The following is a 17,880-nucleotide window of genomic DNA, read 5'->3' as shown; positions in this document are numbered from 1 at the left end:
CTAAACCGGTTTTTGCTTCGCCATTATTGGGTATTGTGTGATTCAACTTTTTGTACAACTTCTAGGTTGGGACAGGTGTTCATAGTAGCCTCACAGCCTGTTAGGTGATTGACTTTGTAAAATAAAAATTGACGTTCTGATGTGGGGGAAAAAACAATTTAATCTATTTAAGAATAAGGCTGTAACGTAACAAAATGTGGATAAAGTGAAGGGTCTGAATACTTTCCGGATGCACTGTATTTATGTTTATATTCACTGAACAAAAATATTAAAGCAACAATTTCAATTACTGAGGTAAAGTTCATAGAACATTCAATTTAAATAAATTCATTAGGCCCTAATCTATGGATTTCACATTACTGGGAATACAGATACAACAACAAAAAACTAGGGGCGTGTATCAGAAAACCATTTAGTATCTGGTGTGACCACCATTTGCCTCATGCAGCATGCATGCAGTCCTTCTCATAACATTGATCGGGATGTTGATTGTGGCCTGTGGAATGTTGTCCCACTCCTCTTCAATGGCTGTGCGAAGTTTCTGGATATTGGCAGGAATTGGAACACCCTTTTGTACTTTTTTAACCATTTATTTATTTTACCTTTATTTAACTAGGCAAGTCAGTTAAGAACAAATTGTTATTTTCAATGACGGCCTAGGAATAGTGGGTTAACTGCCTTGTTCAGGGGCAGAACGACAGATTTTTACCTTGTCAGCTCGGGGATTCGATCTTGCAACCTTGCGGATACAAGTCCAATGCTCTAACCACTAGGCTACCTGCCGCCCACTCGTCAATACAGAGCATTCCAAACATGCTCAATTGGTGACATGTCTGGTGAGTATGCAGGCCATGGAGGAACTGGGACATGTTCAGTTTCCAATAATTGTATAGAGATCCTTGTACATTATCATGCTGAAACTTGAAGTGATGGCGGCGGATGAATGGCACGACAATGGGCTTCAGGATCTCATCAGTAATCGGTATCTCTGTGCATTCAAATTTCCATAGATAAATGTGTTTGTGTTTGTCATTGTGCCATTGTGTTCGTTGTCCGTAGCTTATGCCTGCCCATACCAAAACCCCAACGCCACCATTGGGCACTCTGTTCACAACGTTCATATCAGCAAACTGCTCGCCCACATGACGCAAAACATGCTGTCTGCCATCTGCCCGGTACAGCTGAAACTGGGATTAATCCTTGAAGAGCACACTTCTCCAGCATGTCAGTGGCCATCATAGGTAAGCATTTGCCCACTGAAGTTGGTTACAACGCTGAACTGCAGTCAGTTCAAGACCCTGGTGAGGATGAGGAGCATGCAGATTAGCTTCCCTTAGAAGGTTTCTGACAGTTTGTGCAGAAATTCTTTGGTTGCGCAAACCCAGTTTCATCAGCTGTCCTGGTGGCTGGTCTCAGATGATCCTTCAGGTGAAGAAGTCAGATGTGGAGGTCCAGGGCTGCCGTGGTTACACGTGGTCTGCGGTTGTGAGGCCGGTTGGAAGTACTTCCAAAATCTCTAAAACAACGGCAGCTTATGGTAGAGAAATTAACATTCAATTCTCAGGCAACAACTCTGGTGGACATTCCTGCAGTCAGCATGCCAATTGCATGCCCCCCTTAACTAGAGACACCTGTGGCGTTGTGTGACAAAACTGCCCATTTCAGTGGCTTGTTATTGTCCCCAGCACAAGGTGCACCTGTGTAATGATCATGCTGTTTAATCAACTTCTTAATAAGCCACACCAGTCAGGTGCCAGACTGAGTTCTGGAGGTGAAATGGAAGAGAATGAAGGCGAGTTAAGTGAGGTGGAAGGTGTGGTGAAAAGCTTTTTGCCTAAGCCTGGCATCAATGGACATGATAAAGCAGAATCTGGTCCAGTAGGAGAGACCTTTTTGGAGAGTTGGGTGGTGAATTTGTGATATTTGTTTGTGTTTCTTCTGACCAGAGGGAGCGGGCGCTCTGTGTTACCTAACTTGGGTCAAGATTTGTTTCTTACTTTGCTCTTAGGAACAGGGCACCATTGAAAGGATTGATTTCTGGCTAAGCGTTAAGTGTGCAGGTGGAGCAATTGAAGTTGAAGATTCCTGGTGTTTGTGATGCCCACCATTTTGTACGACACAGACCCAGTGGTGAGCTTGGTGAAGCAGAGGAGTCACTGTCAGTCATTTTGAGTTTTGAGTCGGTCTTTACCCGACAAAAGCCATGTTAGGATATATCAGTTATCCTGTCAGAGCATTTGTGCCGAATCCACTGCGCTGTTTCAGGTGCAATGTTTATGGTCATGTTGCAGCAGTTTGAAGGAGGGAGATTCCAAGATTTGGGAAGTGTGCAGGAGGGCATTTGATAGAGGATTGTGTAGTTTTGGTGGATAAGATTTTGTGTGTTAACTGTAGGGGTGCCCATGATCAAATCAAATTTGTCACATGCACTGAATACAACAGGTCTAGTACACCTTACAGTGAAATGCTGACTTACAAGCCATTTAACCAACAATGCTTAAAAATGAATCCTTTTGGACCTCGACTTGGTGCGCCGGTACCGCTTGTCGTGTTGCTGGGGATCAGAAGTGTCCGGTGCGACAGAGAGGCAGGTTGAGGTGGCTAGAGTCAGAGTAGTGCAGAAGGTATCGTATCCTGAGGCAGTGAAGAAAGTAGAGGAGAATGGATCAAGGGGGAGGAGTAGTAGATCTGTGTCAGCACAGAGGGATAGGCCAACGAGTGACATACGCTTCAGTAAGGTTGGCTTCTTAGCATTCATAGCAATGGTTATCAACTGTACCACAGAAATGGGAAAAAAATCACAGAAAATAGATGTGGTGGCAGCTGCAGAGAAGTTTTTGACTTTAGAATATATATATATAAAATTGATTTTTTACTTCAGAAGAGTTACAGGGTGTGTTGAGTGGTGGTGTTCCGTCCTCCCAGGCTGTTGGCATGGTGCAGGAGTTGATAGGGTCAAGGTAGTGGAATGTAGTCTTGGGGTTTTAATGAGTCTAGGATTAGTTTGAAGGATGTTTTTTTAATAATTTTTTTTACAAAGTATCATGTATTTATATTATAGTCCAGTTGGAGGCGGTAATGCAGCATATCGGAAGCCACCCGCCGTTACACTCAGAAGAAGAAGAAGATGGTGGTGTATCTTGGCAAATGAGAAAATGCTCACTGACAGGGATGTAAACGAATGTGTGCAAAACATTTTAGAGAAATTAGCTTTTTGTGCGTATGGAACATTTCTGGGATATTTTGTTTCAGCTCAAACATGGGACTAACACTGTTACGTTTATGTTTTTGTTGAATGTTTTAAGCGTTATTGGACTGTTTTGAATCGTGTATTTCGCTATTGTTGCGTGTCATGTGTATTAAAACGTTGTCGCTTGAGTCTACTTCCGGTGCATTTTTTTCGGGTCTGTTTGGACGTGTGCTACTAGCAGAAAAATGGCCTCCGACAAGCAAAATGAAGGGAAAATTGTACCTATGGACGAGAATAAAGAAAATGCAGCGGAAGATGGAATAGGACTGGAGAGTATCCTTTCTAAAGCTATACAGCTGACCCGGGACCAATATTTGATTTAGCGACACCAGTATGTTTTGGTGGAGGTGGGCTTCCATAACTAACGTTAGTTGGCTAACGTAATGTCGGAAGGTTAGCGCTGTGTCATTAGAAAAGCGGTTTACAGATGTCATTAGAACATTGCTAAAGTCATGTGTATTTAAGTAAATTAACATTGTCAACTTGCTACATCCATCACATAATTCAAATCCACTGCTAAAGTATAGCTACTGTGGCTTTTCTAATTCTTCACTGTGTATTTAGCTAGCTTTATGTTCCTGTGTGAATGTAGTAGACTGGCCCTTAACGCATACTTGCAGTTCTCCAGATCATCAAGGATTCCCAGCAACAACATGGTTTGCGACACGGGGATTATCAAAGATACAGGTGAGATGGAGGACTGGACTATGGCAGTGAATGGGTGTTTGACAACCACAGATCATACCTTATGGTTGGCTCATAGTTTCACACTAAAATTCACCCATGTCTTTCTCTCTGTCCTAGGGGATACTGCTCCCGGCGCTTGCGTCGTCTGCGCAAGACCCTGGGCTTCAAGTGCGGCAACAGGCACAAGTTCACTGGGAAGAAAGTGACTGTCGAGATGCTTTCTGACAACCGGTACTCTGACAACAGGTAATAGTACCCGATCCCATTCTTACAACAGTATTAAAGTACAACTGGATTTACAATCCAAATACTTAATGCATGATACCTGCCAGCAACCATCATTCTGTTCTAGAACTACAATCAAAATACTCATCATTCATGGAGTGCCCAGAGAGGCAACAAAATAGCGGCCCGCACAAGTTGTCCCAAGTCCCTTGAATATAACAAATCCCATTCCCCTTTTAGGTATCTACTGCTGGTACTGATGGAGGCTGAGAGGGCGTGGAGCTATGCCATGCAGCTGAAGCAGGAGGCCAACACAGAGCCCCGCAAGCGCTTCCACCTGCTGTCCCGCCTGCGGAAGGCCGCCAAACATGGAGAGAGGCTGGAGAAGCTGTGTGAGAGCCCTCGTGTGGATGCCAAGACCAAACTGGAAGCACAGGTAGGCTAATGCCCTGACCTGGAGAGTCCGTGACTTTCCCTATTGTTTCACCTTCATTTATTTCAACATGGGGTTCAAATGCTGTTGAAGTGAAGTAACAATTTAACTGAAACTAATATTTGAAGACACATATTTATCAGTTGAGGAACCAACATTATGGCAGCTGGGTGTGTCCATGGCAGCTGGGCGTGTCCTGGAGGAAAGGGCACTTCATGGCCCTGTCTTTCTAACCCAGCCGGAAATAGCTGCTGATGACCTCTGAATTAATAATAATGAATGCAACTTGTCTGCAGGCCTACACCTCCTACCTGAGTGGCATGGTGCGCTTTGAGCTGCAGGAGTGGAAGGCTGCCACGGAGGCCTTCAACAAGTGCAAGTGAGTCTGACCCCACTCTACTACCGAAATGCCTAAAGTGTGGCCCCTTTTGATTGCTGAGCTTTTGATCTAGAGTATTACGATCATCATTTTACATGGGGCAAATGAGGCCTTAACAATGTAGGCTACATTGTTTGTTGACAGATGTCAAGTTGTCTGATGTTAACGAGTGTAGGCGTATGCTTAACATATCCAAACGCATTCAGAATATAGCTGTATTCTTCGACCACCACCTTGCTACTTGTGAACTACAGAAAATTCCATGTAACTGTATTGTAACCTCCCTCAGGACAATCTATGAGAAGCTGGCCAGTGCCTTTACTGAGGAGCTGGCAGTGCTGTATCACCAGCGTGTGGAGGAGATCTCACCTAACATCCGCTACTGTGCTTACAACATCGGTAGGTGACACACACAGCCCGTCGCTCACATTGACAGTGGATTGCACTTTTCATAAGCATTCACACATGCACACCTCTCATATCGAGGAAATCGCACACCCTCGCACCGAACACGCACCCACACACAACCCGTTCCCGTTCAGTTGACTGGTAGTGAACAATCCTACTCCCTTCTGACCCCAGGTGACCAGAACGCCATGAATGAGCTGATGCAGATGAGGCTCAGTGCAGGAGGAGGAGGAGGCATGATGGCTGAGAAACTAGAGGTCAGTGTGTGTGGTCCCTCTCACTGTAAAACACATAGTAACAACTACTTTACTACTGGAGAGTATGGCCATAAATCTATGTTTTACTCTTTAGTGTAGAGAAAATCCCTTTGTTCCGTTGTCCATACTGTTATACCCCTTAGGCAATGTATCGGGTCTGTGTTCTATCTTTTTCAGTAGTAGGCTAGTGTGGATGTTGGAACAGACCTGTCTTATGTTGCATACTGTTGAATGGTTGTGGTATTGTTCCAGGCCCTGATCACACAGACGAGAGCCAAGCAGGCAGCCACCATGAGCGAGGTGGAGTGGCGAGGCCGAACGGTGCCCGTCAAGATCGACAAGGCCCGCATCTTCCTGCTGGGCCTGGGAGACAACGAGGCCGCCATCGCCCAGGTCAGTGACCCTACCAGGCGACTAGTCACGTTTTCACGGTACTGAGCCAAGCAGAACTTGACTGGGCTGGCCTGGGTTTCGCATCCTCCGCAGTTGCTTGAACTGTGAAAATAAAATGTCAGAGCCGGCACAGTACGGGTCAGGTCAGAATGTTGGTCTTAAAAGCAGGGCTCGACATTAACGCTCGTCCGGGACAACCAACAACAAAAAGTCGGACAAGCAGAATATAGATTTAAGTTGTCTGACTAGACAAATAAATAATTCACACATCAAAATATCGAACAATTACTCGGGTTAGAAGTAGGTCTTTCCCAATCTCTGCAGAGCGCATCGGAGTATAATTATTGCATTGACAGGCATGAGCAGTCTTTCAATCACCTGCGATTGCAAGCTCCGCTTTTGAGATCACCCTGTGCATGTTTGTTTGTTCCAGCAAACAGGGTTCGTACTGTCATCAGACGTGTACATTACCTGTGCCAGTGGGCCGTTGCCTGAGAGAGACATTGCAGCAGCAGCAGGTAGCCTTTTAATATAATGATCGACAACAGACTAACCAGATGTCCAGTTTAATACATATTGTATAGTCTGGCTAGTTGTCTTGGTAGTTAACTATTTAGCTATTAGCATGTGTTAGTGTCATGTCCCAAACCTTCCACCAGCGCCCTGGTGAATAACTTGTTACATGGCCTTGTGAGCGTTCATCAACTGCGTAGTTGTTGAGTGGCTGCGTTAATACACCAGTGCTGCATACACCGGTTGCAAAAGCCGTCTCTTTGGGAGCTGAGACATAAATCTGACCCTGTTGGAAAGCTGCGGTTTCCGCTCTATTCAATATTGGCCAGGTAATTCTGACATCTGTCCGAATGTGTATGCACCCTGAATAAACCAACTATCTTCTTTGAAAGTGTTTCTTTGCTTCTTACAACATGCATATCAATCACCTATTTTGGCCTATGGTGGTACAGGCCTTTTATTTTTTTTATTTTTTTGGGGGGGGGGGGGGCCTGAGCTTTCAGACAAGTAAAGAATCTGTCCTAAGTGGCCAAAAAAAAAACTGTTCATGTCAAGTCCTGAAAAGGGTTTCGCTGTTTTGCTTGGACACCTCTGCTTCGTTATGGGCTAGTGGGATGAAGCTGCAGGGCCGGTAGTTTAACTTATGAGCCGCGTGAACAAGGATGCCTTGTGAACTAATGGAACTAGAGAAACTGTTGGTGAACTAGGGGGCCAGTGAACAGGGGTTTAGTGCTGCAGCCTAGCCAGTGCTCGATTTCTATAGCGGTATCGAGCTGTTATCAACCAGACTGTAGGGAGAGGTTATCCTCAAGGCAGGTCAGGAGTCCAACGGTGGCTATCATCACATGTAGTTCACCTTGGGTCTCAGTAGGTGGCGTTCGCTCCACTACAGCTCTCTGACAGGTGTCTATTGTCAGACTCTTCTTACCTTCCCTGTTGGGCTTCCTGTAGGCCTACCTCTCCATCCCTGTGGCCACACCCGTCACACCCACCTGCACTAGGCTCTGGCATGCTGCCACTCGTGCTGTCAAACTGCATTCTCTGCATAGCAACCCACACACTCATATGGCTACACCCATCAGCCCTAGTCTCTATGGACAGACTAGCATCGGAGCTAAATAGTTATCAGTTTGGGAGTGGGACCATCATTTGTGTTAGATGTAGCAGAGCATTACATGTAATTGTGCTTACACTTTTGAAGTAAGGCTGAATTTGGTTGGTTACGTCTGCTATACCAATCACAACCCTCCTTTTACTTGTGTCGTTGCACATCCTGCAAATCACCAGTAGAACGTGATCATTTTGAATCCATTTTCACATTCACTCTGTTGGGTATGCTTACGAACTCTAAAAGAAGCAGAGTTCCCACTCTGGAACTCTGATATGCCTGTAGAGTACATTATGTTCAACAATTATATAGAAAATCTAAACATTTCAATATTCATGTTTATATATATTTCAATATTCATAAAAGTATGACCATTAAAATACTACTCTTATTACAGAGCAAGCCGTAAAGCTTCATTTGACACATTTTTGCTTTGTAGCTCACAAATGAAACTTTATGGAATCTTAAAAGGAGGCCTAGGTAAGGTCTATGTCCAATGGCAATTTTAATTATTTCAAATGTTATGCATTTTATATTTCACATTTGTGTCTGTCAACAATCATTCATCCATAGGACTTCTGTGGATTACATTTAGTAAAAATCCCCCAAATATTTTTTTTTTTTTTTTTTTTGTCGTCTGGGTTTCGTGTGGGATCCCTCAACCATTCCAACGGAACTGCCATTTAAGGCCATGCACAATCCCTAGGGGACATACTGAAGAGGGATGCACCATCCCTCCTTCTTTCTCTCCCTCTAAGCACAGAAGACACCAGACTGGTTCTCCCAGTCCTGTTAGGGGCTAGGCGTTGCCAGGGTGGTGGCACAAGTGAATGTCTCACCACAATACCCACATGCTGCATGGGTAGGAGTGAATGTTACTTCATAGTCTGCCCAAAACCAATTTGTGTTAAAGGGCAACTCTCATAAATGTTCAGCCTCATTTTCATTATCTCCAGCACAATACCATTGTTTACATATGTGAAAATGGTGCATTTCTACGTTTTGTCGAACAATATAGAATGTTAAGACGTTCTACCCAATGACTATCAAAAGTTTCATTTGAAAAACACAGATTTTCAAACACAGATTAGTGATGTGGGGAGCAAGAATATACCATCCCTCTGGCTAGAAACTTGTTGCAGGTTTTAAAAATGTATATATTTTTTCATCCTAACTTGTGATGTCACAAGATAGGTTTCCATCCAATTGGTGAGAGATTTTGATGCGGATATTCCAAAATCCACAAAACTGACTTCCAAAAATCAGTGCGTGATGACGTAGTGTACTAAAAGTTAATGTACCTAAAAAAAAAGACTTTTCAATGTGTTTCCAACGTGTTTTCAACTCGATAGTTTTGTCACAAACTGTTGCGTTAAATAGCAAATGTCCCTACTCTGGTCAGATACAGTGCGTAGGGCTGGGCGTTATCCAGATTTCCAAAGTCCTACTGTTTCTGTACCATACTGGGGTATACGGTCTTCACGCACAAGGTTTTAAGTAGTTATAAATTTTTTGCACACACAGCAATTTAGGCAACCGAGATCTTGATCATGGAAATGATTAAATGTCTCTGCTGTAACCAAGAAGCTTGATCTTGACTTCTAGCCACTAGATGTCAAGTTGGCAAACCAAATGCATAGCTGGAGCCCGTAGCTGGATATCATTTATTTGGCACGTATTCAATATGTAGTTATTATAAGCAGTGGCGTAGCATGCACCCTCGTACATAAAAAAAAAAAACATTTAAACAATGTGGGTGCGTGCTAAGCCACTGTTTATAACGAAATCTAAGATGTGTCAAATTATATCCAGCTAAGGGCTCCGGCTATGCATTTGGTTTGCTTATTATTCTTTTTAAACGGTAAACAAATACCGCCAAAGCCTAACAGTGCGGGTAGGCTACTTAACATAATGCCGCTATTAAGAGCGAGGAATATCTTTTATTGTCAAACGGCAGTCAAGCATCGATCATCATGTCACCAGAATAAGACCCTCGATATTTATTGGAAAGGAGCATCAAGATCACCGTGCACTTTCACCACCCTGTGACGTTCATCAGAAATGATTTCATCTGTAGCCTAGCCTACTAAACTGCATTGTTTCCCGGAGTTGGAGTGGGAGGACGACTCCAATATGATTATAATGTCTATTTGTGCTTTAAGGAGTTTCCACCACCATTTCTCGAGTAATTCATCTTACCGACACACAGATTCCACCGTGTCGAATGAACGTCATCTTTCAGCATTTATAAAATTGTACTGTAACCATCGGTTTCCATCACAGCTGTTTTTTTTATTTTATATACATTATTTTACTCGCATTTCTGGATGGAAACGTGCTTAATGATAAGCATTTTCTTTAGGATGTTTTTATATTTTTAACCACAGATCGTATAAATGTGCCATTTTCAAGTATGTAGACACTGGTATGGTGCTGGAGATTATGAATTTGAGGTTTTAAAAAAAGGACAATTCTGCCACTTTTTTGAAAGTGGAACGCTCCCAAATCATTCCCCGCCATGTTTTAGCGCTTTAATGATTGCTTAAGTGTTTTTGTCAACTAAAGAGAAGACCCTGGCGAATCCTCAGATGTACTTTGTCTCACAAGCATGTACACCAATTCGTCAGAGGATAAGATGCGGCAAAATAATTTAAGATTGGATGGATTTGTCAGCAGGGGAATATATAACAAACATATTTTATTAGCAATTCTTTATTTAATATGGCCACTGCTAGGACGTTCTAACTAGGACAAATGAGTCATTGACGATACTGTAATATTTCTGACTCCCTCATCTTCTGAAATGACTGACATTTTTCATAAACAATATAAATCACAACACTTGGCTGCCTCCCAAACCTACAAGTTAGCCTACTGTAACGTACACAATAAGCCTGTGTTACATCTTGGTGTCATGAACAACCAGGCTTCTCTTTGACATCGGTCCTGAGCTACAGTAACTCTAGGAATGTACCTTTTACAGGAATGTCTACAGCAACCTGCTCTGCTGCGTACGTTTGTCTCTCCCAGTCACAGCCTTACCCAAGACCTACTTGAGCTTTTACGCTAATATTTACATTTGCATGATTTAATCTGACTCGTACTGTAAGCAAGGCTCCATTTCAGGCAAACATTTCAAGTATGACCACGTTTGTGAGTAAAATGCAGCCGTTGCTATTCTCATGGTATTTCGGCTGTTTTGTTTCATACTGTTTTTCATATTATCGCACAAATAAATACGAATCCCATAACCCAGCATCAGTGCCCACAGGCATAGGGAAGGTCTCTCTTGCTTATGCCTCGTGTCCTCTATCCTCATGTCCTTCTCAATACCCATTGGAGGAGAAGGTCAGGGGAGGTATCTATGGAATAATGAATTCATATTCTATGTCATATTCATACTGGATCACCATTTGTCGCCCACAGGCAGCCAATGAGGAGACCAAGGAACGTCTGTACGAGACCCTACTAGCCGAGTGCAGAGACACCATCCAGGCTGTGAGAGAGGAGCTGAAGACTGAAGCGGTAAGTATGACTGACTGACTGACACTGAAAAAGTTACAGACATGACAGTTAGGGTTACGAACGGACCGGGCTTCACGTTGATACTTGGCTTTACGGACCTGACGTAGTGAAGTTCATAGGATAAACAGTAACGTGAGTAGTAGTGACAAAGTCTGGTACAGTCCTTGACCCGATCTGTTTATGGGTAAATGCTCCCTGACTGTTCAACTCTGCAGAAGCAGCGAGAGAGATCTGATGAAGCCAGTGGCAAGGTGTCCAACCTTCAGTTCCTGCACAGGTAAGAGAGGTCATTCTGTCTGTCTGACATTTGTCAGAGGATGCAAGACGCATGGTGACCCCTATCTCCTCCCCGCATCCTCAGACGTATTGGAGGAGAAGGTCCGACGTCCCTCTCCTCAGACTGTCTTCTCCAATGCATTTTGATTAGATGAGAAATGCAAGCAAATATGAATTAAGAGCCTATCTGTACATGGAATCAGTCTTTGACCTGTGTCTGTGCCTCCCCCCCTCCATAGCTACCTGACCTACATCAAGCTGTGGACGGTGGTGAAGAGGAACGAGAGCATGGCCCACATGCTGCAGGCCAAGCTGAAGGAGCCACAGACGGATGAGAACAAACGGGGCCCTCGCCCCCAGGACCTCATCCGCCTGTACGACATCATCCTCCAGGTACAAACACACACCTGGGTCGTGTTCAGTAGCCATGAAACGGAAGACACCCGAGTAAAACAGGGCGATGCTACCTGAGGTTGTCCAATAAACTGTTTTTATTTTTCTGTTAAAACGTTTTGCTGTTGTGCGCACTAATGAATACACCTCTGATAACACAACACCATGTCACATTACATTGTCATCTCTGGCACATTCCCAATGTCTGTGTCCTTGTCGTCTCATAATGTTACAGTAATTGATAGTGAAACTGAATGGTTTGATATTTTCCTGCTTCATAACCACAAAACACCCAAACCACTCTATTTACTCAGCATACCCAGGATCAAGTCCAAAAACTATACCAAACAAAAATATAAACGCAACGTGTAAAGTGTTGGTTTCATGAGCTGAAATAAAAGATGCCAGAAATGTTCCACAGGCACGAAAAACGTATTTCTCTCAAGTTTTGAGAACAAGTTTGTTTACATCTCTGTTAATGAGCATTTCTCCTTTGCCAAGATAATCCATTCACCCAACAGGTGTGCAGATCAAGAAGCTGATTAAACAGCATGATCATTATACAGGTGCACCTTGTTCTGGGGACAATAAAAGCCACTCTGAAATGAGCAGTTTTGTCACGTGACACAATGCCACAGATGTCTCAGGTTTTGAGGGAGCGCACAATTGGCATACTGACTGCAGGAATGTCCACCAGAACTGTTGCCAGAGATTTGAATGTTCATTTCTCTACCATAAGCCGCATCCAACGTCACTTTAGAAAATGTGTCAGTATGGCCAATCGGCCTCACAACCACAGACCACGTGTAACCACGCCAGCCCAGGACTTCCACATCCGACGTCTTCACCTGCGGGATCGTCTGAGGGGGTGCCCGCCATTCAACCCTAATGTTAAGCCCGTAGAAATAGGATGTTTCTTTCTGACTCATTCTATTTCTATGGTTAAGCCTCTACCAGTGAGTCAGCTTATTCTTGTTGATGTTGCCTCATGACTGTTTCTACAGAGTCTGGCTGAGCTGTCCACCCTGCAGGGGCTGGAGGAAGATCACACTTTCCAGAAGGAGGTGGCCCTCAAAATGCTGGTCTACAAGGCCTACAGGTCAGAGCTCACACGACGGAGGACACACACTGCGTGCACACACACACACACACACTCCCACAGGTGTTTCTTCATAGCCTTGATGTATAAGCTAGTAAAGAAATGGCGCAAGCTTACATACATACATGCATGCATGCATGCACACACGCACAGTTGCTGGCATAACCCCTACTGTTCAAGTGTTTCTGAGCCGCCTCTGCCAGAACAGAAACATACACAGTCACTAACATCCCCCTCTCTCTCCCCCAGGTGTTTCTTCATAGCCCAGTCGTACGTGCTGGTGAAGAAGTGGAGCGAGGCTCTGGTCCTGTATGAGCGGGTCCTGAAGTACGCCAAGGAGGTCCAGTCCAAGGCTAAGAGCCTCAACAACAGCCTCAAGGTAACAGACACTGACCCCTGACCTATAACCGTTGACCCCCTGACTGTGGCCAGTATGTAAACTTACATTTTTAGCATGCAGGTAACTGCCAAAATAAAGGAAACGCCAACATAAAGTGTCTTTAATAATAGGGCGCTGGGCCACCACGAGTCACAACAGCTCCAATGCAATTATGCATGGCATCGATTCTGCAAGTGTCTGGATCTCTATTGGAAGGATGTGACACCGTTCTTCCATGAAATTCCATCATTTGGTGTTTTATTGATGGTGGTGGAAAAACTGTCTCAGGTGCCGCTCCAGAAACTCCCATACGTGTTCAACTGGGTTGAGATCTGGTGACGGCCATGACGCATGGTTTACATCGTTTTCGTGCTCATAGATCCATTCAGTAACCACTCGTGCCACTTGGATGGGGCCATTGTCATCCTATGGGGGGCATAGTCATGATAGCCAAAATAATGGCCTTCCCAGTATTTTTATACATGACCCTAAGAATAATTAACTCGGTACACCTGCTTTCAATATACTTAGTATCCCTCATTTATTCAAGTGTTTCCATTATTTTGGCAGGTACCTCTACTGTGGGACTGTCTAAAAGTGTCTTGGCCTAATGTATCTGTCTCCCTTGCCTAAAGGATCTGCCTGATGTGCAGGAGCTGATCACAGAGGTCAACGCTGAGAAATACTCGCTTCAGGCGGCGGCCATCTTAGGTGGGTACCTGGCTTGCAATGGCAGCCATTTTGTTTCTATAGGGTAATAACCTTACCTGGGTTAACCAACTTTGTATTTGACTTTTCTGCTTGACTTGTCATTGTTGTGACCTGACTGGTGTGCGTTTTATAAGATCTGAGGTCTCTGGTTTATTTTGCCTGTGTTATGAAGCTGAGGGTGTGTGTTTGTATTTTAGACACGGAGGATGCTCCTGAAGCACCCTCTCAGCAGAAGGTGAAAGACAACACGGTAAGAACGAACAAAGTTAGCCTCCCACATTAAAAACAAAGTCTCACAGCTAACCACCCCCAATGTGCTTAGCCCTAACTCTAACCTCTCGTGGAAAGATTCTGCATGTAATTACAGTGTTTGGGTTTTTCCTCACTGGTTATTTGAACAGATCGCCATTTCACAGGTGTCTTTCGAGTTTCGGGAGGGGACATTCGGTCGTAACTTGCAAAGAGAGTGTGGAGCTCCTCGTTCCGCTCCTTGTTCTAGCTTTTATTGATCTCTTAACGTTGACCCAGATCTTTAATTGAGCAGCTCACCAATTAGTTCTGTGTTAACTCTGACTCCTCGGTACCTCCCAAGTTCCAGCCTTGGCATTTTCTAGACTACTTTCAGATAATGGTGGAGTAAATGAAAAGTGTAGTATGTTAGTTATGCAGTAGTGAGAGGAAGTGGTGTTGGGAATAGGAGTGTGTCTACCACGGACCATGCCTTACGTGGGCCAGCCTGCGGGGAAAGAATACTCCCTGACCTGCCTCAGTCAATACAGGACAGAGCTGGAATGCTGCCGAGCAGACTGACACGGAAGAAGGACAATGTTTGGGTGATGGGTGACCGATATCAGGAGGCCTCTGCCAGACGTACTATATGTCATTGTGTAATCTCACTCTTAAATCTGTCATTGAAATGTCATGCTGCTGCTATCATGAGCAGTGTATGTCGACATGGCAGGTATTACGGTTGTTCACTACTGAACTTGGTGCTGGTTCATGAAAAATGACCTCTGCTTTGCATTGGAACCACAGCGTATGTTTTCTGCTAGCTGACAGACGAGCCAAATCTTATGACAGGTTCTAGTCATTTACATTTACCAGTCCCTGCTCTCCCTCTAATTTGTTTACCCCCCTCCCCCTCTTCCATCCAGCCTCTGTGTGAACGTCTGGATACCTTCCACCTGGACCCCACCCTGGTGGGGAAGCAGCCCAACCTGGTCCAGTTCCCCCCTGACTTCCAGCCCATCCCCTGTAAGCCCCTCTTCTTTGACCTGGCTCTCAACCACGTGGCCTTCCCACCCCTCGACGACAAGGTGGAGCAGAAGGGCAAGGGCGGCCTGACCGGCTACATCAAGGGCATCTTCGGCTTCGGCAGCTAAATCGAGTCCCAGGCTTCGGTGAGGCCTTCAGGTTGGAAGCAGCCATGGGCCCCCATGATATTGATAAACGGGCTGAGTGGGTTTCTAGAAAACTTTCTCCACCTGAACTGTGGAAATAATGTCTGTGTCTGGAAATGGTACCCTGTTCCCTTGTGTAGTAGACAACTTGATCAAAAGTAGTGCACTGCAAAGGGTATAGAGCGCCATTTTGAAAGCTACCAGTTTGAGACTTCCATGTTCTAGAGGTTTCCAGGCCTTGTGTTTGTTCCCTTCAACAACCCCCAACACACTTTACAGAGGGAAACAAACCCAATTGACTTTTTTTTTTTTTACTCTTAAAAGCGCCTTCATGTACTCAGTCTCAATGTCAGTATACAGGAGGGAGGGAGAGGAAGTGTTGTATCAATCACTATCAAAAAGGACAAACTGTATAAATGCAGGCACACAGGGTAAATCCACGTCCAAGCCGTGATGTCTCATAACATGTTCATTTCTGATCGTGGTCATACTGTCTAAATTCTGTCACCTCTGTATTGCCTCAACTGTCTTATGACTGTAATATCTAGATTGTGAGACAAGTTCTCAATATAGAGAATAGTATATCCGCCTGTCTTGTCCTGCACGCCGTTGTGGCACCAATACATCTCTGCATGGTTGACAGTTGGCGACTAGACCTCAGGATTGAAATGGTCCTGTTAATTTCCTTATACAACAATGGGGTTCAGTGGCCAATAACTTTATATTCGGTCCAGGAAAGGACTCTATAACGTGTTTATATTCTCTAATGACATGACTTTTTAAAACATTTTATGTAAGTTCTGTGTGTGACAAAAGACCGAATTCCTTTGAGGTCAAAGGGGACTGCTTAGGATTCAGTTTGGCCTCAATAATAATATTTCTAGACATACTAGGGTTGCTTTGGACAGAAGTTAATGAACGCTGCCTCCTAGACTTTCGGGGGGAAAGTCTAGGAGGCAGCGTTCATTAACTTCTGTCCAAAGCAACCCTAGTATGTCTAGAAATATTATTTTAGTACACACTACTTCATTGTATCAGTTGGCTCCTATTCCAACAGGTTTTAAATGGGAGGGAGCGGCACCCTTTTTGAGTGGCTAACACCTCTTCAGCTTTTCCAGTACCAAAGCCAGTTCTGTAATCAAGAGCCTTTAGCTATTCAATGGACCTCCTATTTGCATTTGCCTATGATGACAAACCGTGTTCTACAGGTTGTCAATTTACCTTCTGTCCTCTCTTCAATCTAACTCTTTGTTTTCTCTTTAATTCAGGGTTATATAAGTCTTATACTTTTTTATTTCAATTCATTTGTTTAGTTTCCCAATGTTGTCATGTATTAATAAACAGGATTTGGGTGTTGGAATGGTTTCACGCATCATCACCCAAGATGCCTGAAAAATGAATTCTCTAAACATGATTAGAAACTAAAGTGGAGTTACTGAAAGAGAAAATTGTGAAATGGATGATGAAATGGATCGTTTTCTGGCTTCTAATTAAAAAAACGAGACATTTGCGGCAAACATGACCAGAGTTTGTCCTTTTTTCACTCATGCCTAACTTCTCTTGAACGTTTCAAGATGTTATAACTTGTCTTTTTGTCATTTTCACTCACTTTTTAGTTTGTGACTGATACCTACTTTATACTGTAGCTTAGCTTCAATTGACAACCTCTATCACACAGACTTTATAAGGCTGCTGTTGTTATAATTAAGTAATACTGCACGAGGGGGTGTGTTTTATGGCCGATATACCACGGCTTAAGGCTGTTAGGCGCATCGGAGTGCCTGGATACAATTGGATACAAGCCGTGGTATATCGGCCATAAACCACAAACCCCCGAAGTGCCTTATTGCTATAAATTGGTTACCAACTTAATTAGAGCAGTAAATGTTTTGTCATACTCGTTGTATACGGTCTGATATACCACAGCTGTCAGCCAATCCGCATTCGGAGCTTGAACCACCCAGTTTTATAGAAGTGCTTTTGGCACTCCTACAGAAGCCTATTAGTGTAGTTTCATGATCATAGGCTCTTGTGTCAGGTGTGGGTGTGTGAGCAGCATGAGATGCCTGTGTTGGGTGTGTGTGTTTTTGTCCCAGGCAGGCGTACAGGTGCTACATGTTAACAACTTTCAAAGCTAATCAGCCTCCTCCCACCACCTAACGTTTTTTTCCTTGATCCCTTTTCGGTAACCAACAGCTGGACTCTGTCATCACAAGCCGGTATGTGCCTTCTACCATGCACACTTCAGACACCATGAAATGCATCCTAACCTCGTGGTATGGGTCATTTTGTGTGTTTGATACTAGGCCATGATCAGGAGTCATCATCAGTATTATGATGTACTGTTTGGTGAATCACTTTCCTTCTACTGTATACATCTATACAGGGTTATGTATGTCTATATAAAATGGCTAATCACAATCCTACTGTGTGTTAAATTAGTT

General features: G+C 44.0%; 1 protein-coding gene across 1 annotated transcript; it reads left to right on the top strand.

Moving 5' to 3' along the window:
- The first annotated feature begins 2,932 nt into the window (after window positions 1–2,932).
- LOC110493675 (signal recognition particle subunit SRP68) lies at window positions 2,933–16,958 on the top strand. Its single transcript, XM_021568074.3, has 16 exons — window positions 2,933–3,523; window positions 3,871–3,937; window positions 4,055–4,183; window positions 4,403–4,598; window positions 4,892–4,974; window positions 5,264–5,373; window positions 5,557–5,639; window positions 5,892–6,032; window positions 11,080–11,178; window positions 11,394–11,455; window positions 11,694–11,847; window positions 12,852–12,946; window positions 13,196–13,325; window positions 13,961–14,036; window positions 14,234–14,286; window positions 15,191–16,958. The coding sequence occupies exons 1-16, from the start codon at window positions 3,436–3,438 to the stop codon at window positions 15,416–15,418; spliced, it is 1,794 nt and encodes a 597-aa protein (XP_021423749.1). The 5' UTR covers window positions 2,933–3,435; the 3' UTR covers window positions 15,419–16,958.
- The last annotated feature ends 922 nt before the right edge of the window (window positions 16,959–17,880 follow it).

Source organism: Oncorhynchus mykiss, chromosome 17 (genome assembly GCF_057628025.1).
Source record: "Oncorhynchus mykiss isolate SJ-2025 chromosome 17, ASM5762802v1, whole genome shotgun sequence".
In the NCBI taxonomy this organism is placed as follows: Eukaryota; Metazoa; Chordata; class Actinopteri; order Salmoniformes; family Salmonidae; genus Oncorhynchus; species Oncorhynchus mykiss.
Note: the sequence above shows the minus strand (reverse complement) of the source record. Positions and strands in the feature narration are given on the sequence as shown.

Bases quoted from the DNA above. Each gene is read 5' to 3' on its own strand.
- LOC110493675 (XM_021568074.3), top strand. From the start codon at position 3,436: ATGGCCTCCGACAAGCAAAATGAAGGGAAAATTGTACCTATGGACGAG. The intron at 6,033-11,079 runs GTCAGTGACCCT...TGTCGCCCACAG, and splicing joins ACGAGGCCGCCATCGCCCAG to GCAGCCAATGAGGAGACCAA. The intron at 11,456-11,693 runs GTAAGAGAGGTC...CCCCCTCCATAG, and splicing joins AACCTTCAGTTCCTGCACAG to CTACCTGACCTACATCAAGC.